At 43.6% G+C, this 23,397-nt stretch overlaps 1 protein-coding gene and 1 long non-coding RNA gene across 4 annotated transcripts; one reads left to right on the top strand and one right to left on the bottom strand.

Annotated features, from left to right (window-relative positions):
• Positions 1-487: 487 nt before the first annotated feature.
• Positions 488-23,373, bottom strand: LOC129864062 (dihydropyrimidinase-related protein 2). Of its 3 annotated transcripts, none has more exons than XM_055936618.1 (15): positions 22,947-23,373; positions 22,153-22,562; positions 10,605-10,693; positions 10,207-10,391; positions 9,432-9,596; positions 9,135-9,196; positions 8,251-8,331; positions 8,078-8,146; positions 7,833-7,953; positions 7,514-7,670; positions 7,006-7,147; positions 6,634-6,804; positions 5,867-6,046; positions 5,464-5,638; positions 488-5,138 (listed from the first exon to the last, which is right to left on the bottom strand). In XM_055936618.1, exons 2-15 carry the CDS (start codon positions 22,408-22,410, stop codon positions 5,047-5,049), a joined length of 1,947 nt encoding a protein of 648 aa, XP_055792593.1. In that variant the 5' UTR covers positions 22,411-22,562; positions 22,947-23,373; the 3' UTR covers positions 488-5,046. The 3 variants fall into 3 exon arrangements, with proteins under 3 accessions (XP_055792593.1, XP_055792594.1, XP_055792595.1); XM_055936619.1 differs by having other exon boundaries at positions 22,153-22,557; XM_055936620.1 differs by lacking the exons at positions 22,153-22,562; positions 22,947-23,373 and adding an exon at positions 20,015-20,318.
• On the top strand, positions 20,510-21,830 carry LOC129864064 (uncharacterized). Its single transcript, XR_008761048.1, has 2 exons — positions 20,510-20,717; positions 21,039-21,830. It is a non-coding gene; the product is annotated as an uncharacterized LOC129864064 (long non-coding RNA).
• Positions 23,374-23,397: the final 24 nt, after the last annotated feature.

The following is a 23,397-nucleotide window of genomic DNA, read 5'->3' as shown; positions in this document are numbered from 1 at the left end:
TTCCATTTACTCGTGTAAACAGACTAGGGGACATACTGCCATCTTGTGTCATGAGTGTGTACTTGTTCTCACAGGACTGAGCTGCCCGTTGTTCCTGTGGGGATTTCAAGTTGTACAGTAGCCTACAGTGCATGAGCTGAATAAGTAGAGGCACCATTGAAGAGTATTGACCATTCAGTAATGTTTCTGTATGTAATTTAGAGTGGAATTGTTTGACTGATTTGTATGTTTAGCCTTAATATTTATGTATCTATATTTCCTACTAAAAAACATTGATATTCTCAGTAACCTTAATACACAGAGCACTAGGGCTAAACTTAAACACTGCCAAATCAAATGTTCCTATGAAACATGATCAGTGGCCATGTGTTGTGACCATTAAACAAACTGATATTACCACAGGTGAGGAGAGGAGGGAGGGAACCCATTCTACCTCCTAAGGTCAAAAACATTCACTATCACACACACAAAATGCCAGAAGCTGTGCTTTGTTTTGTTTTATCCTTTAATTCTTTGAAATCATTGTTTTTACATCACCATCCATGGGATTTGACACATTCCACAGAGAGCAAGCATCCTCAAAACCCCACAGCCATCAAGACAAACACCATCACACAGTTACTTTCACAATGGGAGGGGGTTAGGTGGAGGGGGGAGGACAGGGGTGCGGGTGGGATTTTAACAGCATTAGCAACCTCAAACCTAGAGCTCTTCTCTCAATCTGCGTTTCGCTTACATCACATATTAGCGTAGCATAGACAAATATCCAAGCTGACAGAGCAAGAAGGAGGAATGTGTGTGTCTATGTGTATGCTTTCATGTGTGTGTATATGGAGGGGACACGATGGCGAGGCCGGCGTTGACAGCTGGTTAATATCTGAGTCAATGCTTGAGGCATTGTGCTCCACCACAGCTGCAGACAGCGCTGGGTGCATGGTACCCACTGGGCACAGACATCTATTCCACGTTGGTTCAGCGTAACTTTATTGAAATTACATAGAAACAACCAGTGAGTGCCTAGTGGGTAGATATATGTGGCCTTGTAGAGGAGTTCTGGGTAATTGCTATCATGTGAAGCTTGTGGTGCCCTCTTAATAACACAATTCAGGGCCCACGAATCATGGGTCAGAAGAAGCATGTAGATCCCACCCAACTAGCCAAAAGATTATACACAAATGGTGACACACTGAAACTGGGTGAAGTCTGCAGCAACAGTTCATTTTAGAAAATGGGGGTAGGGAAGAAAACAAGTGTGAGTGAGGGTGTGTGCATGTGTGTGTGAGAGAGAGAGAGAGGAGGGAGTTCTATAGTGTGCATGGCTTCCATACAGCTAGTCTGCCACGGACACCATGTTATTCTAATAGCACCAGGTCTGGACGGGTTGCTATGGGTAACTTACGATCTGACAAGCGTTGCCATGACAAATAAAAAGTGGGGCCTGGAGGGCCTCATGGTCAAGGTAATGTGGCAACAATGGAAGAGCCAGAGAGAGAGGAAGAGCGGGGTGGAAACAAGCAAAGACATACTTTAAGTCTCAGGAGGACTCATGTACTCCTGGCTGCCAAAATGTATTTGTGCTTCGGCAGCCCCCTTTCCCCCCTCCCCCAAATCAGAGTGAAAAAAAGTCCAGTCCGTGGGAATAGAGGGATGAATCATTTTAACCCTGCGTCACCCTTTGTTTGAGAGATATGCATTCCAACACTAAGCAAGCAACTAGGAGACTCATGCTGAAAAGATGCCAATACACCGGCCAGGGTTTTTCATTGGATCGAGAAGAACATCTGGAGAATCAACTATCTTAAATATTGTTAGTGATCATAGTAAAAATAATAATGACAACAAAAATCATGATAATAATAATCAAAATCATAGTCATGATGACCATAATATCTCAATAAGAATGATACAAGATTCAGAGAGGAGGTAAATGTAGACTAAAGAGATTTTTTGCTCAGCCATGTACTCTACACATGTGAGGACGAAGACTTGTCCTAGCCCTAATCTCACATGGCAGATTTGACAGTTTTGTTGGAATATAAGCACTGGAGTGGCCTGAACCCTGCCACCTGAGTGATTGAACACTAACAAGCAGACAGCTCAACACCACCTTCCCTCCCATCCCTGTCTCATCTCATTCCCTGTAGGCAGTGACACTGACTTGTGTCAAACACTGACTTGTGTCAAACTTTCATTTCCCTGCTATGGATTCCATAAACACAGATACTGTTACTACCCTGAAAGAGACTACCTTTTAAGAGCTTCCTACGAGACCTTAACACGGCCATGAAAACCAAAGTTCCAATGTGCTGGAAGGACATACAGACACCACTTGTTCCGTGAGTGCATGCGTGCAAGTGTGTGTGTCTGTGTGTGCATAACAGTGTGAGTGAGTGTTTTGCTCTGTATTAAGTCATGGAGAGGAAAAGGCGAAGACTGCAGAACGGCAACTTTTAGGCCAAGAACCCACCGACATGCGAGTGAAGGAAGAAAAACAGCTGGAGGACTGCTTTGCCTTAATGAAAACCAGACCGTGCAAAACGAGTGAGAGCGAAGGACCAATACTGTCGCTCCAGGTCTGGGCCCAAAGGAGTGGTGCACTGAGACGTGTGTGTGTGTGTGTGTGTGTGTGTGTGTGTGTGTGTGTGTGTGTGTGTGTGTGTGTGTGTGTGTGTGTGTGTGTGTGTGTGTGTGTGTGTGTGTGTGTGTGTGTGTGTGTGTGTGTGTGCCCAGACCCTCACAACATAACACTGCACACTAGTTAGAAATACAATACTCCATGTCTACTTTCAAGCTCAAATGAATAGTGTTCAGCCTTAGGCCACTAAGTACAGAATGACACTAAATAGCAGAAACAAGTACGGTTAAAAACCCTAAAACATGAACATTTCCAACATATTAAGCATAGATTTTTTTACAGGAGCACTACCAGTGGAATACCAAAGAACAAAATCTGGCACCTTTGTATCGGTTAACACTGGCTATTTTACATTTTTATCTTACATCCTTCTCTTACCACAATAAGAATAATAACAAATCAAACTATCAGGTTCAGGCACATAAAGAGTTAAAAGGGAAATGGAGTGGATGAATAGAAAAGAGGAGGCCGGGAGCAGAAAGACAGTGAGTCATCTAAATGCACTGGTTGGTACTGGGACATTCTAGAACAGTGGGAGGGATGCTATCTTACAAGCATTTCGCTACACCCGCAATAACATCTGCTAAATATGTGTATGTGACCAATACATTTGATTACCTGCAACATTGTCAATTAAATGGTCTATGGATCTTAAAGATCCCATAACAAAGAGGGGTCACAATACCCTTCAAGCCAGGTATATGGGCAATGTACACATACTGTACTACAGCGTAGCTGAGTACAAGGAGTGTGGCACCATCTTGTGAAGAGGGTGAATTGAATGAGGCTATAAGAAATTGGGCATTCCCTAGTATTCTGACCAACATCTTTCTTCCTTCCCTTCTACCCGGCTACACTCCTCCCAACATCCTAACTTTGAGTCACATCTCCTCTCATGGAAGTTCCATAATGGCCTCTCCCTGGGAGACAGCGCTCTATTCCCCGCCCGCCAACACCTTCTCCTACTCTACTGGATTTTCACACTTCACAAGCAGCTTTCAAATATGGGGCATGTTTTTTTCATTTAATCTAGAATCTACAAAGCTACGGGTGGGATGACATGAGGTGAGCACCAGTGACAAGTTCCTCTTAGGTTTTCAACATTATAGTGGTTTGTTTGATTTATACTAATTTCATGTATCATCGCGTAGTCTGGGGACGAGGACAGCTTACTATTAGCTTGCAGTGAACTTCAGACGATAACAATGGACGGTTTTACAGTCTCATAATAATTTTCCTTATAGCAACAAGTCAATAAATGGTGTTGATCATAGCCAGTGCTGAACTGATCTTAACAGTGTGGGAGATGAAAATCACACTGGAGGGCGAAGCTGTATAAACAGTAGAGAACAAAGACAAAGCAGACACAGACAGTGAACATATCAATTGAGGAAGGCATATTAGCATCTCCATGTTCACTACACAATTTTAGCGCAACTAATCTAATGTGCCATAGACGGGTTGGCCGACAACGTAACCAAAGTTATGCGCACGCATCAATGTGGCCGGAAGGCATGCATTGTTATGATTCTGAACGGACAGATAGCGAGCAACAATGACAAGAAGCTGCCATGTAGGGAATTGTAGGTGGCTCGTTTCAGCTCGTTGAATCTTGTTATTGATACCATGTCTTGTTTCAAGGTGTTTTGACAGGTGTCATGTCTATGCTAATATGGCTCGAAATCGCTAGCTAGCTAACCTTACAACTGTAACAATGTATTTGAGAGACAAATGCTCATTGTGCAAATGTATTTATGTTTTCAATAAACATTTGGAGACTAAATATAGTTTACATGTCGTCAACAGTCTAAGCAAACACTGTTTGTTTTGCACAATAGTTGCTCACACGTGAATTTTGTGACTAAACCAACCCGTCTATTATCTGAAGGTAAAACACAAGTACAACATGCTCCCCTTGTGTCTCCATACTTCATTCACCATACATCCAAAATTAAAAAAGAGGGACGGAATGGACTTCCTCTATGCAAATGCAACAAGCACCGTCTTGACCTTCTGGCCGTGTTAAAACTGCTCAGTCTAGTCTCACTTCAGCCCTCTATTATAACATGAAAATAAAAAACAAAACTGAATGATACATGGCAGGTAGAAAGTACAGTATAAAACACTAAATAATACAGTCCAAAGTGCTCATATAAGGAGTGTTGTTTTTTCATATTTTTTCTTCAAATGAGGCAAATAATTTTTTATGTGTCTCCTCTAGGGTGGGGGATTTGGGGGTTGGGGGTGAAAGAGTCGGGGAAAGATGTAGGGAGCGTGAGAGGGGTTGAGAGATTGAGGGGAGATTCGGTCAGGCACTGTAGCTAGAGGGTTTGCCTCCTGGTGGAATGGCCCCAAGTCCCTGATGCCCCTCCCCTCAAGCCCTCGTTTCCCCTGGTGGCCAATAGGAGTGGTTAACCCAGGTTGGTGATGTTGGCCCTGCCACCGGGTGGCGCCACGATGCGCTGGGTGTTACGTCGAGGAAGATTGTCATCAACTTGAGCACCTACAAGTACAGAAGAGGAGGAGGATGTCAATATCACTGGATTTTCATTGTTATGAAAAAGTTTATCATCAAAACTATAATAGTGCGCAACTATTATGTGACCCTGCTGGTCATCTATGAACATTTGAACATCTTGAAGAACGAAATGGCCTTAATGGCCCTGTACTCTTATAATCTCCACCCGGCACAGCCAGAAGAGAACTGGCCACCGCTCAGAGCCTGGTTCCTCTCTAGGTTTCTTCCACCGTGCTTGTACATTGAGATATAATGACAGATACTGTATCTCTAATGAATGGATCCATTGATCCACCCAAGTGTTCCTCACCAGATAGGCTGAACCCTGACTGGTGCAGGTTGCGGACAGGCTGGGCACCAGCTGCTGCCTGCTTGGCTGGAGAGGTCTTGGCAGAAGAGGCAGGAGTCATAGTTTTGGGTGTGAGTGACACCTCACAGACAGGCCCGTCATAGAGGCCTCGGGGAACTCCCCTCAGCTCAGCCAGCTGGAGAACAGGGAAGAGGCAGAATCAAGAGTCAAGATCAAACAACCAAAACCTACTGATAGTGGAATGCAACATCCAGCTTGTCAGCAAACAACGTAACATAATACAGGGTATCAACAAAGTCTGTAACCCACTCCCCTAGTTACATCAGTAACACTCAAGCTGGTAATAAAACACAAAAATGCACAACACAGCCCAGAATGACACAGTTCCATAACAGTGCTTTACCCTGCTGCGAGCCCTTATCCTCTTGTAGACGTAGTCAGAGAAGGGCTTCCGGGCCACGAAGCGGCCGCACCCCTCGGTGGTGTGGAGGTTCCCCTCCTCCAGGACCATCTTACCCTGGCTGATCACCACCAGGGGCGCGCCACGCACCTCCACGCCCTCAAAGATGTTATACTCCACATTCTGGATGAAAGGGGGAGAAGAAATGTAGTACAGTAGATAATGTTTTCAATCAGACCAATATTTCCATGTATCAATCAGCCACTTATGATTTGTATGAGTTGATTGGTGTTCAGCACTAGTGTGGTGGAACTACCTCCCTCTCCATCCTGTGCCAGTGGAGCAGTTGTTTTATAGTGGGCCAATGTTCAAATCATTAACAGTTCCCTATGTGTTTTTCAATGGTTAGATAAATGGCAATTGAAAACCCTTCTAGAGAGAGCGTCATTGATGTGATGGTGAGATTTGAGTCTCTCCAGACAACAGACCATTGATGTAGCCCACGCCCTAGTGCTGGGGAACCCAACCAATCATATGTGGTCAGGAGTAAGATGACCATAAAAAGACCAATACGGAGAGTCATTTCATAGAACTATTACAATTTAACCTATTATGTTCACTTCAATGTTTAAAGATGAACAATTTATTTTTGGGCATTTTCCCTAAGATGAATCTGTGGTAACGTGTAATACCATAAGGCTGGATATAGAGTAGATTGTGCCTTTCTGACTGTACAGTATTTGTGCGTAGTGAGTGTGTGACTGGCTGACCGAGTTGTGGCTCTTGGCTGAAATGATCTTGATGACGTCTGGGTCCCAGAGTACCAGGTCAGCGTCAGAGCCCACAGCGATGCGGCCCTTACGGGGGTACAGGTTGAAGATCTTAGCAGCGTTGGTGCTGGTGACCGCCACAAACTGGTTCTCATCCATTTTACCTGTCACCTGGATAGGCCAGGTGAAAACAGAGACCAGGCGGTTAACTTTGTGTTGTTAGGACATGTGAGTGTGTAAGGTAAAAATGTGTACAAATACAAATACACATACTGTACACTATATTTACATGTCAGTATGTTCCACTCTAAGTACCGTATATGAGAATATGTGACTGTATTGTATAGTATATAGTATGTATTCATTTCTCACCACACACTTGTCCCAGATGAGGGACATTCTCTCCTCAGTGCCGTTGGTACCCTCAGGGATGAGTGTGAAGTCATCTTTGCCCACGGCACGCTGGGCAGTGTTGAAGGTGCAGTGGGCACTGCCAGTCACCTGCAGGTCCCCACTGGAGAGGAGGGCACAGTGCAAGAGATTAGGATGGGAGAGGAGACATTGAGGGGAGCAAACTGAGACTGTGACACCTGGGGTCATATTGGGATGATTGTCCTATTTGATATTGTTACCATGATAACACTTTACATCATGAATATGGGTATTTGTCCTCATAGTCCAATCCAGTTTTTATTTTATTTAACCTTTATTCAACCAGGCACGTCAATTAAGAACACATTCTTATTTACAATGACAGCCTGGCAAGAGGCAAAAGGCATCGTCTGGGATTTTTTTTAAACAATCAATGTAAGACGAAACGGACAACCCAGACAGAAGACGCAGGCTTGGTAGTGTCAAGGCATTGAGTTAGTGCTCTCACCAGGAGAGCAGGGAGCTGAGATAGTCGGGCGTGGTCGGGTCTGGGCTGAGGGGTGGGGACGTGATGAAGGCGGCGGCCTTGGCCCAGTTCTTGCTCCAATAGTGTGAGCCGTCTGTGCCCAGGCTGGCAGTGATTGGCTCCCCGTACACCACAGTGCCTCCAAGGCCAATCAGAAACATGATGTGATTACAGATTTAAATGATGTTATTGACGCAAACAATATGGTGCCTCTGCCTTCTTTTGGTTCACATGTATGCATCTTCCCTTCATCTTTCTGTATGTTTTTATCCTAGCAAACATCCTAGAAACAGTGTCTCACCCTTCTTCCTGGCCTGAGCGATGACATCAGCAGCACTCTTGCTCATCACCTTGGTGATGTAGAGGGGACAATTAGTCTGATTGGCTACTGTCACAGAGCGGTTGACAGCCTCCGCCTCCACCTGAAATAGACACCCAAGGTTCAAAGGTCAAGGTGACCTTGCAAGGACACATTTAGGAAACATAAAAGGAAGATAAAAACAGAAAGAGGTAGGAACTCTGAAGTCAAACGCTGATGCATCCTACCTCTTCAGGACGGCTCAAGACGTGTCCCTCGGGTCCAGTGATGCCCTGCTCCAGAATACGACGCTGCTCCTGAACGGAAAAGAATAGGCATATTTAAAAATTGTCCGGTGTTAGATATAGTAAATAGGGTTTTATAGTCCAGTAAACGGTGTATTGTTAGCCCCAGGTCTTACCTCAGCCACGATGTCTCCGTTCTCAGCATGGACCTGAGCGATGGCCCCCAGATCCCGGATCACACTGAACACCTCATAGACCTACAGAAAATAACCACGTCAGCATCATCAGACAACCACAGATGGATCGTAGAACAGAAACACAGACAAACTTGGCATTTTGTCATGGTTTTGGAAAGTTAATTGAGCGTACTTGTAATACCAATTTCACACACACAGTATGTAAAACTCATACACTCACAGATGCATCAGTGGTAGAACCAGTTACTGATGTATGACTGATGTATGAGTCGAGTATGAGTCATCGTTTCCCAACAGCCAGAAATGAAATAAAGAGCTATCATAGTTTTCCTTGGGAGATGTGCACAAATTAGAGTGTAATGCTCTGGCCTGGGCAGCCTCCATGCATTCCTCAGGCAGCTGCAAAAACCAACACAGGCTGTTTTCAAAGGAGCCTCGCGTCCAAGATTAATCTATTTTTACCAGAGACAGAGACATGGACTGGTGCATTGTTTTATCATCCTTTACACCCTCTGGAGCCCCACACAGACATTTAGTGCCTCAGCCTCCCCACCCACCCTCAACTCAGCCCACAGCCCTCAGCCAAGAGCAGAGCAGGCCATGGGAAGCAGCTGGATCTAAGAGCTAGATTATATGATGGCATACAGTGTAATTTATTAAGCATTCCGTTTCATTTTGCCACATACCTTTTAATAGTATGGTTAATGAGGTGCGAAATAAATTGAATTCCTTTCATACTATATTCTTAAAGATTATTATAACCGTTAATGTTCTTTGTGATGGTAGCGATCGTTGTGTTTTTCCTGTGAAGCAAACAGGGAGCCAACGTCAAAAAAGCTACCGCATGATAAAGGAAGTCATACCTGAGAGTCAGTAAGCTGGAAAACATCCTTATAAGCCAGATAGACAAGGAAAGAGTTGACACCTAAGAAAAGAGAGGGCGTGTCAGAGGAAGGTACAGGGAGTGGGAAAGAGTAACAAAGAGAGAGACGAAGACACCAATAACGGTTGTAGAAGAAACAGAATGAGAGACCCAACTAGGCTGAACAAACATAGATGTTTAAACCAATCTTTGGGAAATGTAACAACCATACATAAAGAGAAAACATAACTAATCTTAACCTACTATAGGATGTCATATGTACTGGGTGTGGCAATACCGTGGTCCTTGACGAGGGCCTCCATCTCCTCCTGAACTCCCTTGTGCCACTCAGTGATGTCCACATGCAGGGAGTAGTCACAACAGGACTTGCTGTCCGCCCACTCACGCCACTGCTCAAAGGCTGACAGCAGGCTGGCCCCGGGTTCCGGAACCACGTGGTCAACTAGTGGACACAGACACATACAATTACTTAGCGAATTGGTCCTAAAATATTCCTTCCTAATGTTAGGGGTGCTTTCAACTATAATATAAAGTAGCTCAGATTAAATGGCTATATCTGAGTCTTGCATCATTTTTTTTTTCTCCGTCAGGATGTACTGTACAGCAACTGTAGGGCTGTGAGATGTGTGAACCAATTACATAGCTGGTTCTGTGGACTCTGCAGTGCTATCAGCAGGAGTCAGCATTCTGCATGATAGGACATAGCTATCTAACTCTCCAGGAGTCTGTGTGACTGTCAGCAGGGGAGGGGACCTGAACAGATGGCATAGTGCTGAGGCATCTAAACTCTAGGAATGTTTCAGGCAGGCCACGCTATTACTGAGTAATTACGAGGAGAGTGGATAAACGACTTGCAAAAGGTTTTGAATGTCTCTCTAGTCTACTTTTCACCGCACTCAGCAGCGCCTGGTGGCACGCAAGCCTAACACTCTGTAACGGATGGGTCTTTATGGGTTCAGGACTTGGCGCTGCCATAGATTAAGCTTGCACTGCACCCTCCCAATGCCTCTCAAGAGGGGGAGGAGAGAGGATGTAGGTGGTAGTGTACATACTGATCATGGTGGTGCCCCCTGCCAGAGCGGCGCGGGTGCCCTGGTAGAAGTCGTCCACTGAGGTCATGCCCCGGTCAGGCATCTGGAAGCGTGTGTGCACATCGATACCCCCTGGCATAACCATGCGCCCGTGGGCATCGATGATCTTCACCCCCCCGGGCACTATCAAGTTCTCGCCAATTTGTCTGAAATCAGAGGAAGAGAGATAGAGAGAGAAGGAACGGAAAGAGAGATATAGATAGTTGTAATAGAGTTATCATTGTGACTGCACTTACTCTGTAAACGATTCTGTAAAAGTGAACAACGACCATTGTTAGGTGTAATGCATAATAAAGATGGTTCAGAGATAGTTAACCTCGAGGCAGAGGAACCTCAGGAGGTGTTGTTGTGAAACTCACTTGATCTGGCCATCCTCCATGTAGATGTCAGCACAGAAGGACTGGTCATCGTTCACGATCTTCGCCCCTTTGATCAGGAGACGATCGCTCTAGAAGATAATAAAAAAAATATCACTATTAGTTAGTAAACACATCAATTTCCTCTTCATTCTCATAGAATTAAGACAGTGAAGTAAGTGTTCTTTCAGGAAAAGGCTTTAATGCCAGACACCAGAATGTAACACACAAAGAATGGCCTGAGATTTTATATGACCATTTAAAATGAGCTTATGAGGGTGAGTATTGTATTTGGCACCACCGCAGTACAAGCCACTTTCTTTACAGGAAGCATCGGCTAACACTGTGCTATTAACATATTACATAAAAATATAGGATCTTCATTTGTTTATCCTGTTGCAGGAGAACGTTCCAATGCAATGCAGGAAATGTAAAACTTGTAGTGTATTTGAGGTTTAAAAAAAGCTTCTGAGGTTTGTAATTTCCACATTGACATTTCAGACATGATTTTCCCTTACAAAAGATGTATCACGACCCTGTATTAGAATCCACATAATAATTTACATTTACTGTAACTGCAGGATGTTTTCAAACGTAAGATCCTACATATGTACAGATCCGTAAAATACCAAAGAAAATATAAAATATTTCACCCCCTCCACATCCCTGCTATCCTATCACCCACACCATGGCCAAAAGATGCAGATGACTGCCTCTCTGCTATATTGTCACTGTCACAGCATTATCTGACGTTTTGCCTTGTTTTGCTCTGTTGCGTCACACTTATATTAGGCTTTGTCCAAGTGAGTTCTGTGTTGATAAGGAACCACGTGTCCTCCCACAATGTTCATGGTTGCACCAACTGGTTGTGTTGAGATGTCACAATTTATGAGCTAGGCTTTTGTTGTAAGTCTCACTCTCTCTCACACACACACACACACACACACACACACACACACACACACACACACACACACACACACACACACACACACACACACACACACACACACAGAGAGCAGAGAGACAGAGACACAGAGATAGAGACACAGAGACAGAGAGAGGGTGAACAGAAAGCAGAGCTGTAAGAATTAATATTTTAGTTCCATGCACAGATAGTTTGGAATGAATCAGCACCAAGTCTTGGGTGAAGCTCATTCAACCATTACAGTGTGTGTGTGAGACAGAGTAAGGGACAGAAAGTACGTGTTTGGGATTGTAAGAATAAAAGAGAGCGATAGATAAGAGAGTTAAATAGGAACAAAAGACAGATACACAGCAGGGGGTGGATCGGAGCTCAGCAGCAGCTTTTACAGAGTCTAAAAGAGAAACAATGCTTCATGCACATCTTAATACAGCAAGGGACAAAGTGAATGCAGAAGCAGAACTACAGTGTGCTTATTACAGACAGATGGATAAAGCATGTCGTGACCAGGAACAAAATCCGGAATATACATCTTCTAATGGATAATTTACTAGCTAGGCTGATACCAACATGGCTCCAAATTAGGGTGAGGAATGCACTGATGATACATTGGCAAGCAGCAAAGCCCGCCTGAGGACACGCCCCTCCGGCATCCTCACCCTGACTGGCTGACAGAATAATGGACATAATAAGGGAGCAATCAGGATGCAGACCTGGTAATCAACCATCCACGCCTCTGTCACCAGGCCACTTGTCTCTATGTGAGACTTAGAGAGGGGGGGACCTGACCCCCTGGCACCCCCCTGCGTTGCCCCAGTAGTGATGGGCTCTTCTCCAAAAGGGGAGTGGCACCATTCTGGTCACGAGGCCTTTAGCATCCTCCACAAACAAAGGCTGCTCTGTTTGAGTTTCAGCAGCTAGCGTGTTTCCCTGCTAGAAACCCTGGCCCCAATCAGAACTGCTATCCAAAAAGGGCTCACAATACCTCACCCAAAATGCATTTGGGCTAAAGAATAGGAAACCCCTCTCTGTGACATTAACATCCTTTGGTATATTTTCCCCAATAACAGTGCTTACTTGTTCCCTGCCAGCTAAAAAACATTCTATAAAACACAGACACATACACAGAAACGCACTCTCTTTCAAACAAACCCCCAATGAATGTCTTGCTAGAGATGACTATGTCAGGTCTTGGCACATGCATATAAGCAGTTCTCATTTTTGATGACTCATGTGACAGGAGTGATGAACCCAGTCTATTCTCACATCTATTTGGAGCAGAATGCTGTGCTGGAGGGCCTGGCAAGACTCCATCCTGTTTTGGCAACTATTCACTGAACAACTGAGTCATGTGTATGACTATCATTACATAATTTTCTGTCGTGCCATTAGATATGTAAACTAGAAGCCTTTACTGAAATCCATTCATACACACTCTTACAAATATGTGTAAGACAGCCATCATGATATAACAACAATAAATTCAGTTTTAGATACTCATACTTTACCAAAAATGGCAAGAAAAGTTACAGGACAAATGTGGTCCCAAGTAACAACAGTCAAGTGCTTTCAAATTCAATCTGTTGTGGAGTATTTCAGTATATAAATGTGCATGCCTATTCCATGTTTCTTCTTATTTCATCCTACTTAGCGGTTTCTTGTGTTTAACCCCTGTAGGTCTAAGCCCTTAGATCGTAATATCTACTAAGCTAACATATGGAATTGTTTTAAGATGGCTAAATGTGTTATTTAGCCATTCGATTATGAATTGTAGGATCTCAGTAGGTATAAAAATATATACAGTACCAGTCAAAAGTTTGGAAACACCTACTCATTCAAGGGTTTTTCTTTATTTTTACTATTTTCATTTTTTTTTGCTAATATTGAAGACATCAAAACAATGAAATAACACGAACGGAATCAAGTAGTAACCAAAAAACTGTAACAAAATCAAAATATATTTTCTATTTCATCATGTCTTAAAGTAATGATGGACTGTTGTTTCTCTTTGCTTACTTGAGCTGTTATTGCCATAATATACACTTGGTATTTTACCAAATAGGGCTATCTTCTGTATACCGCCCCTACCTTGTCACAACACAACTGATTGGCTCAAACGTATTAAGGAAAGAAATTCCACAAATGAACTGTTAACAAGGCACACCTGTTAATTGAAATGCATTCCAGGTGACAACCTCATGAAGCTGGTTGAGAGAATGCCAAGAGTGTGCAAAGCTGTCATCAAGGCAAAGGGTGGCTACTTTGAAGAATCTCAAATATAAAATATATTTTGATTTGTTTAACACTTTGTTGGTTACTACATGACTCCATATGTGTTAATTCATAGTTTTGATGTCTTCACTATTAACCTACTATATAGAAAATAGTAAAAATAAAGAAAAACCCTGGAATGAGTAGGTGTGTCCAAATTGTTTCACTGGTACCGTATATTTGAAGATGCATTTGCAGGTCAGAGAAAGTCCCCATTTGCTTGGCCTGTGACGGCCATCAGCATCATGTTGTGGGAGAGCATCTTTTTGATTTTACTGGACCTGAGCCAAACATGACAGTGACCTTCCCTGGATAAGAATCAGTTCCAGCCACACAAAAGAGGATGTGGATAGGGTTTCAACAACAAAGAATGATCAAATAAACTTAGATAATATGCCTATGGTTGTTGGTCAATGTTCATTAATCATCTCTGACCAACTAATACAGCCCATAAATCTTTGTTAACAAAAATACCCAAATAATAACTGATTCAATTGAGATTTAAGTATAGAATCAGTTTTGAAAATGTCCCTATGCTCAAAATCAGATCTGAACCAATAACAAGCCCAGCAGCAGACTAGAGTCTGGATAGGTTAGACTTACTGTATATCAGAGAGATAGACTGAGTGAGGTAGCATTGATCAGTCCTCTTTCCACAATGTGTGGAAGATCAATCCAGTGTATGATGTGATAGAGGGCTTGGATTAAAACTATACTGATGCCTAAATAAAGCTGTATCAGCAAATCTGAACATTTTAACCATTAGGCAAAGATGTTCATCTACTGGGCCTAAGCAGCCTTCCTAGATCGAAAACTAATGCTGTCAAATGAGGTAACCAGGCAACAGCATGTGTTGTTCTCTCCCAGCGGAAAACTCCCAGGGAACATGTGCTAGAGCTGGGGTGGAGAAGCATCAAGCATCCCGACTCATCTAAATCACAGATACTGATCCAATTGTTTGTTTCCAGTGGAGGGGAGACCTGGACACCGCCCTCAGACCCCGCCAGGTCTATGTCTCTTGGACCTGGAATTGCCAGTCACCCTGGTCGAAGACTGCAGGAGCTGATGGGTGGCTGTCTGGTTTAAGACACGTAGAATACGACTGTAACTGTACTCTTAATCTCACTGCACAGACGCTCCGATTTAGAAGCATGGATTTTGTTGAGCCAACAATCTGACTAAAGATGTACTGTGTAGCCTGACTAAAGATGTACTGTGTAGCCGGATCCTCTTAAAGAAAAAGGAAACATTGCTTGTCAGGAAGCAATCCCAGGTTGCACTGGAGCACCATAAGGCTGAGGTATGCGTGCATCCCAGTTGCTTTCCTTCCCCTATCTTCCTGTGCCCAGCTGGTGAAGTGGACATAAATACATGCTACCTCACACTGGAGGGTTTATGAATGGGGATATCCTGGATTATATCTTCCAGCATACAGTGGGGCAAAAAAGTATTTGGTCAGCCACCAATTGTGCAAATTCTCCCACTTAAAAAGATGAGAGAGGCCTGTAATTTTCATCATAGGTACACTTCAACTATAACAGACAAAATGAGAAAAAAAAATCCAGAAAATCACATTGTAGGATTTTTAATGAATTTATTTGCAAATTATGGTGGAAAATAAGTATTTGGTCACCTACAAACAAGCTAGATTTCTGGCTCTCACAGACCTGTAACTTCTTCTTTAAGAGGCTCCTCTGTCCTCCACTCGTTACCTGTATTAATGGCACCTGTTTGAACTTGTTATCAGTTTAAAAGACACCTGTCCACAACCTCAAACAGTCACACTCCAAACTCCACCATGGCCAAGACCAAAGAGCTGTCAAAGGACACCAGAAACAAAATTGTAGACCTGCACCAGGCTGGGAAGACTTAATCTGCAATAGGTAAGCAGCTTGGTTTGAAGAAATCAACTGTGGGAGCAATTATTAGGAAATTGAAGACATACAAGACCACTGATAATCTCCCTTGATCTGGGGCTCCACGCAAGATCTCACCCCGTGGGGTCAAAATGATCACAAGAACGGTGAGCAAAAATCCCAGAACCACGCGGGGGACCTAGTGAATGACCTGCAGAGAGCTGGGACCAAAGTAACAAAGCCTACCATCAGTAACACACTACGCCGCCAGGGACTCAAATCCTGCAGTGCCAGATGTGTCCCCCTGCTTAAGCCAGTACATGTCCAGGCCCGTCTGAAGTTTGCTAGAGAGCATTTGGATGATCCAGAAGAAGATTGGGAGAATGTCATATGGTCAGATGAAACCAAAATAGAATTTTTTGGTAAAAACTCAACTCATCGTGTTTGGAGGACAAAGAATGCTGAGTTGCATCCAAAGAACACCATACCTACTGTGAAGCATGGGGGTGAAAACATCATGCTTTGGGGCTGTTTTTATGCAAAGGGACCAGGACGACCGATCCGTGTCAAGGAAAGAATGAATGGGGCCATGTATCGTGAGATTTTGAGTGAAAACCTCCTTCCATCAGCAAGGGCATTGAAGATGAAACGTGGCTGGGTCTTCATCATGACAATGATCCCAAACACACCGCCCGGGCAACGAAGGAGTGGCTTCGTAAGAAGCATTTCAAGGTCCTGGAGTGGCCTAGCCAGTCTCCAGATCTCAACCCCATAGAAAATCTCTGGAGGGAGTTGAAAGTCCGTGTTGCCCAGCAACAGCCCCAAAACATCACTGCTCTACAGGAGATCTGCATGGAGGAATGGGACAAAATACCAGCAACAGTGTATGAAAACCTTGTGAAGACTTACAGAAAACGTTTGACCTCTGTCATTGCCAACAAAGGGTATATAACAAAGTATTGAGATAAACTTTTGTTATTGACCAAATACTTATTTTCCACCATAATTTGCAAATAAATTCATTAAAAATCCTACATTGTGATTTTCTGGATTTTTTTTCTCATTTTGTCTGTCATAGTTGAAGTGTACCTATGATAAAAATTACAGGCCTCATCTTTTTAAGTGGGGGAACTTGCACAATTGGTGGCTGACTAAATACTTTTTTTGCCCCACTGTATATGGCAGGTGGCAGGTGGCCCTTAGAACCAAGAGTGTGCTTTGTGTAATGTGTGAACATGGAATGCCTTGGGCCACAGTGCATTGCGGGATTACTGTAGGAAAATGGCGGGCTGGAGATGAGCAGTGCCAGGCTGGACTGTCTTTAGTAAGAGAGACTGATATAACAGGAAGAGACAGGGTCTTCCGGGTAAAAAGGCATCCACGGCGGCCTGCACTGACTCCTGAACTCTTGACCCCAGAGCCTGGGAACCACAAGAAGACCTCTCTCAGTAAAAGTATTCATGACATGTCAATCCTGCAATAAAGTCCATCATCTTTATACAGGAGCCCTTCAGTCCTACTCTTGAATAAAAATACATCTAAAAATCTATTTATGTTTCCTTCTTTTTCAACTGTAACTTTGAGTGTGTGCCTGACTGTAAATGAAAATAATCTTATTCATGAGAGAATTGGATGAGTCATCTTTTGAAGGCAGTCCCAGGTGGTGATTTTAGGATGAGATTCATATTTTATGAGGCTCTGAGGTGTGCTGCTCCCCAGTCTGCCTCTCTCTGCAGTCTGCAGCTGACCACTCCAGCTGGTGACGACAGCCTCATACTGCAGCCTGCCTGCTATCCTTTGTTAGGCCTTTGACTTTCCAATCTCTTCAACTTTGTGTGTGTGTGTGTGTGTGCGTCTAAAAACAACGACACAATTGGATTAACTTGCTATACAGAAAGTAGCATTCATCCTTTGTGTGTATCTGTGTGTTTGGTTTTACAGTGAATTGTTTAGTATGTTAGATTTACCCTACTTTGTTCTTACTCTGTCTCTTTCCCTGGTCCAGAGTACACATTCTATATCCGTTTAGAGTTAGCTTGATCACTGTTTGGGCTACTATGGCTCCTAATCCTCTGATTTAACACTTTAACAGTTAGGCTCATCATGGAGTCTACTCCAGAACTGGATGAAGACAGAGCCCGGAGCAAGAAGATGAATGAATGAAAGAGCTTCTCTTTGACTGTGCACACAGCTGATATACAAACGCAAACACATTCATACACATGGTCATCAATCTACCTTGAAACAGTTGATATGACAGTCAATTAGACCCAGTGACACGCCCTGGCCACTGGTCCTGGGACTGATGGCTATGTTATGGGTAAATTAATGAAATAAACAAGGACAGTGGCGACCTGGATAAGCAGGAGATTGTTGGATTATAAAGGGATTGTGTGGTTCCATAAGTGTGTGTGACTGAGGCTGTCTCTAAGATAGACAGACAACACACAGTGTGCTCACTGCTCCCTGCCACAGGGGTGTGGCACATTAACACACACTGCGGCTGTGTGTGTGTGTGTGGACGTGTTTAACTATACTTGTGGGGACCAGAAGTCCCCACGAGAATAGTAAACGAACAACAATTTCACCAACTCGGGACATGTTGCTAGTCCCCACAAGATCAAATGCTATTTCTAGGGGGTTTAGGGTTAGGGTGAGGAGTTTGGGTTCGTTTTATGGTTAGGGTTGGGAGCCAGGGTTAGGGTTAAGGTTAGGTTTTCGGGTAACGGTTAGGGTTAGGAGTTAGGGAAAATAGGATTTTGAATGGGACTGAATTGTGTCCCCCCACAAGGTTAGTTATACAAGACTGTGTGTGTGTGTGTGTGTGTGTGTGTGTGTGTGTGTGTGTGTGTGTGTGTGTGTGTGTGTGTGTGTGTGTGTGTGTGTGTGTGTGTGTGTGTGTGTGTGTGTGTGTGTGTGTGTGTGTGTGTGTGTGTGTGTGTGTGTGTGTGTGTGTGTGTGTGTGTGTGTGAATAGATCATTAGTGAGTTAGGCCTGGCCTGTTCCCTTCAATGAGTAATGCAGTATCCACATAAGCAGGGTGTAGGATATGGCAGAAGTTTAGGGCAAACCTGCTCCAGTTGTGTCAGACTCATCCAGCCTGACAGCTTGCTGGAGTAACCGACCAGGATGCCAGCCAGAGCCCCTTTCAATGTGCTTTCTTTGTCCACACAAAAGCTCATGCACACAATGAGGAGAGGTGCACTCCCCCCCAAAAGCTTAGACTGTTAAAGATCTTTCTTTAAGTCATATTTTCGATGAATGGGTAGGTTTTATGACATTTGGGCCTACACATGTTTTATAAGGATGTATTCAGGTATGGATCATTGCAGTGGAGGTCAGAGGCATGAGGGTCAGTAGTTTATTGTGACCACGAGGAGTTCATAGACCAGTGCGGTTTAGTAGAGACTAAAACCTATGAATGATCCTGTTCGGCGAAATCAATATGGAAAGACAGTAGTCTATAGTTTATGTCTCGTTTTTGCCCCTTTCCCTTCATTACTGTGGAAGCTAAGAGACGAGGAAGGAAATTGGAGCTACTGCCGCCCCTCTCCCATTCTTCTTCTCTTTCCATTATCCTATAGGCCTACCGCTATTCTCTCTTCGCCATGATTTCTCCCGGCTCCCGGGGATAATCTGGGGGGAAAGACAGGGATGCTGCCTCACCCAAACCACACAAAATTCGTCAACATTAACGGCCTGCATTCCCTAACCCCGCCTTTGAATAAAACATTTAACCGAATTAACCGAGTTTGCATTGAGTAGAAAAGCGAACCCGACACTGCAGCGGATGGGCGGATGCGAGAAAACTATTGCATTTGTCCACCCGTTGGCTTGCCGTGATAACCGGCCAGACACCGTTCCCCAACAAAGAACATCGGCGTGGAAATGTAATAACTCGCGACCGCGAAACCTCGGCAGTGCGTTGACTGCCTTTTACGCGTGAAAATGATTCACAGACAACATTGATTTCAATGATAGTTTTAAAAGACCCTTGTGATATAGCTTATTCAAACGTGGACAATCAACCACAGGCTTACATGTTGTCAAATAAAGACAATTGAAATAATTCCTTGAAATAGATGCTCTGAAAGATCACGTGTGTAGACTCGATTTTATTTATAGGCACCTTATTATTAAAGGCCTATAACCAAGAGCTCGTGCAGAAATGATTTCACAGCTGATGCAAACAGGTCCTTCACCTCTGAGCTGTAAGTCTACCCGAGAGAGCATTCAACTACGGACCACAAGCCTAATTTCACATATGCCTGACTGGTGAGTGGCGAATTCTGTAGGTTAATTAGTTACATGCACAATGTTCATTTCGTTCAATGTAATGAATACATGTTTTCCTAACTCACTGTAATGCGGGGAATGTTCTTCTTGCCCTGATAGCCTTGCCCAGACATCTTCGCTGTTCTGTTCTTGCTGCACTTAGTGGACCGCTATCAATGGAATGGATGTTCAGAATACTGAGGTTCGCCGGGTGGATAAGGCCGGTATGGAATCGGCAGAAAAAAAATGCAGCAAAGAGTGGGTACAATTCCAAAAGGAGTCGTGCGTCCTAAAGGGGGAGGCCACCGCTCGCAGAATCTAGGAAAAGAATCGCAGCTCCAGATCACGTCTTCTCTCCTGTTCTCCGCCGATGCACCAAACCTTGCCAGACCGACTCAGACACAGAGGGAGGGAGGGACATATACTCTGGACGAAGCCCAACGTGCATGCGCAGAACCCCGCCCTGATCCATTGAGAAGTCCGGCACTATGGCATTTCCAGTACTAGTAGGCTCCAGCTAGCTACACCACTACTGCCTGCCTTGAATATAAATTCCACGGCATGTGCACGGTCTAGCTGTTGTTGATTCTCTGGTATGAGTTCAGATGTCCTTGTGTTATGTTGGTTATGTCATCGTTGAAGAATCTGGCGTAAGAACTTCATCATAACCACACAAAAATCAGAGATCAACAATACAAAGAGCTATACTGGGGCGGCAGGTAGCCTAGTGGTTAGGTAGCGTTGGCCAGTAACCGAAAGGATGCTACGTCGAATCCCCGAGCTGACAAGGTAACAATCTGTTGTTCTGCCCCTATACAAGGCAGGTAACCCACTGTTCCTAGGCCGTCATTATAAATAAGAATTTATAATGACGTGCCAGGTTAAATATTTAAAAAAATACTTCTAAAGTATATAAAAAAATATATAAATAATAAAATAAAATGTATGGAAAAGTATCAGATTGTGGGAAATTAGTACATTAGACTACTCAAGAAATGGAAGGTAAATCAGAGGATATTTGTAGAGATATTATAGTTATTATAGATAATCTGTCAGAGGTGTGTGTGTGTGGTATGTACGTACATTAGCTTTTTTCTCACCGACCTATAGCCTACACCCATTGCAGAGAGCCCTATGGAACATCAATCTCGGCCAGCTCAGTACAGGAACTACTCCCCCTGATGTCTACTCACCCAGCACAGCACAGGAAGTAATGGCCCATCACAGAGCCTCATGGGGAATGTAGGCAAACTTCACCTGATAATGTCCAGTCCGTTGGAAGGTGATTTGAAGGATATCAGCTGTGTGCTAGCCTTGCTCTGAATTTGCTTTCCCTATAGTCAAGAATCCATACCTCAATAACATTAAATAGCCTATGAAACCTTATCCTCTAGGCCTGGTAGGTAATGGCTAGATAACCATGTAATTTTATGCAACTGGTAGTTTATGTTGCAACCCAGTATCCTACAAAATACGGGAGAGGGTGCCGATTCTGAAGGTACCAGATTACCTTCAGTGGACCAGGCGAAATGTTGAAGCTATACCATCTGCAGGGACCAGATCTCGTTTGGAACTGGCGAAATGTATAAACTATACCAGTTGACCATGCGCGGTGCTGTTTCACCCATTTCAACCATTTTGTAGACAGGCCCATTGTTCTGTTTTTCAATGATTAGGTTAAAATAATTCCCTGATCGATTGTAATTGATGATGGTAATAATATAAATAATATAATATTTTGGTCATTTTTACTCTGCTGTTGTCTGAATATTTTTATTAGGCTAGAATTTATTTTAAAATGAGCAGTAAACATGTTGAGGCTTATTCACACTGGGCGATGTATTTTTTAAGTATATATTTTGTATCTGCAATTTGGTGTAATATAAATGTATTATTAACCAGGTTTGTGTCAATTTTTCCTAATTTAGAATAATGGTTGTCACGTTTCGAATGTAATTCAAGAGGTTGGCAGAATTAATTGCACTGGCATTGATTGATTGAGTAAAGGCAATAGCTAAATTGTTTGGAAAGCGACTTGACATTTTTTACCGATTGGGAAGTTTCTAGAGATCCCAGTGAACTCCTTTCTGCATGACTGTGTCGATTTATTTCTGCTTTATCTGTGAGAGCCAGACATACATACATATATAGAAGAAAGAAAGAAATACATTTATTTTATTTCATTTCAGCCAGGGTGACATAGCACAAAATCTGTAGCTCTTACCCTGTCATCCAGGTTTTGCAGGGCTGATTTTCCTCTGCTCTCCCGTATCTCGACCCTTGGCTGGGAGATGTCCGTCTGCCTGTCAATGACCTGTCCGTCACTCCTTCTACTGCCCCCCGGCAGTGACTGGAAATCCAACGTCTTGCTGTCGCCAGAACCTTCAACTGGACAGAACATGCCACAGAATTTCTGCCGTGGCATGGGGCTACCCGAGCCCATGTTCTTGAAGAAGGCAGGGACTTCCCCGGTAGTCGACATGATTGCACAGCGGGGTTGATGAGTTCTGATCCTTTGTAGCACTGCTTGCGAATTGCGAACTCGAAGCTTGGACAGCCACCGCCTTGCCGGTTGATAGCGCAGGTGGTCGTCCCTGAACGGTATCAGCGCTGGATGAAAATATTGTTTCTGTCCTCAGTGCGAAAGGGAAGAATATCATACATCATAATTCAATAGGAAAGGTGCTACATTATTTATCTGTAAAATCCAAAATATCTCATTATTTGCTTCTGCAAATCCAAATATTAGCTTAGCTCATCTCAAGCAATTACACAGAGATGCACCACATTTTCACTACCTCCTATAATTTTCTATACCCATACGATTTTGAGACCAACTGTAATCTCTTGCACTCACATAATTGCTTTCTCATGTAGATAGAAAATACTATATAACACATAGCCTAAATGCAAAACATGAATAAATGATCCAGTAATATGCCCAGCCTATTAACCTAATTTCTCCCCATCCTAATGCGCAATGAATGAATGAGGTTGAGATATGCTGAGAAGATTTACCTTTAAGATGCGAGCAAACTCCACAGTGTCTGGTAACTGGTGCTCAGATATAGCTGGAGGATATCAGAGCCGTCTGTCCGGAAGTAATGCCCAAAAATGAACAGTGCACTCACTGGCATAGGACAGACAATGCTTTCTTAATCAAATGTAACTCATCTGTTGCCCCAATCGATTAAGAGTAGCCTACTACTTGGAGGGGTATGACGTCAATCAAAAGCCTCATACACTGGTCTGGTCTTAATGTGATTTGCACCGGAGAGGTAGTGAGAAAACTACGTCCATAAATGTAACTATTGGGTTAAATTTTGGCTAACTGAAAACTTCGAATCTTCAGAATGGGGTCAAAAGGCAGTCAGAGCACCTCTGACTTTTCCACGTCACACCCCGCTCAACAATGAAGGGCGCTGTCCCTTCAGCACCATCCGATCCACATGTGTGACTGGGCAAGTAT

Source organism: Salvelinus fontinalis, chromosome 10, assembly GCF_029448725.1.
Source record: "Salvelinus fontinalis isolate EN_2023a chromosome 10, ASM2944872v1, whole genome shotgun sequence".
NCBI classification, from domain to species: Eukaryota; Metazoa; Chordata; class Actinopteri; order Salmoniformes; family Salmonidae; genus Salvelinus; species Salvelinus fontinalis.
This window is presented reverse-complemented; position numbering and strand designations above follow the sequence as displayed.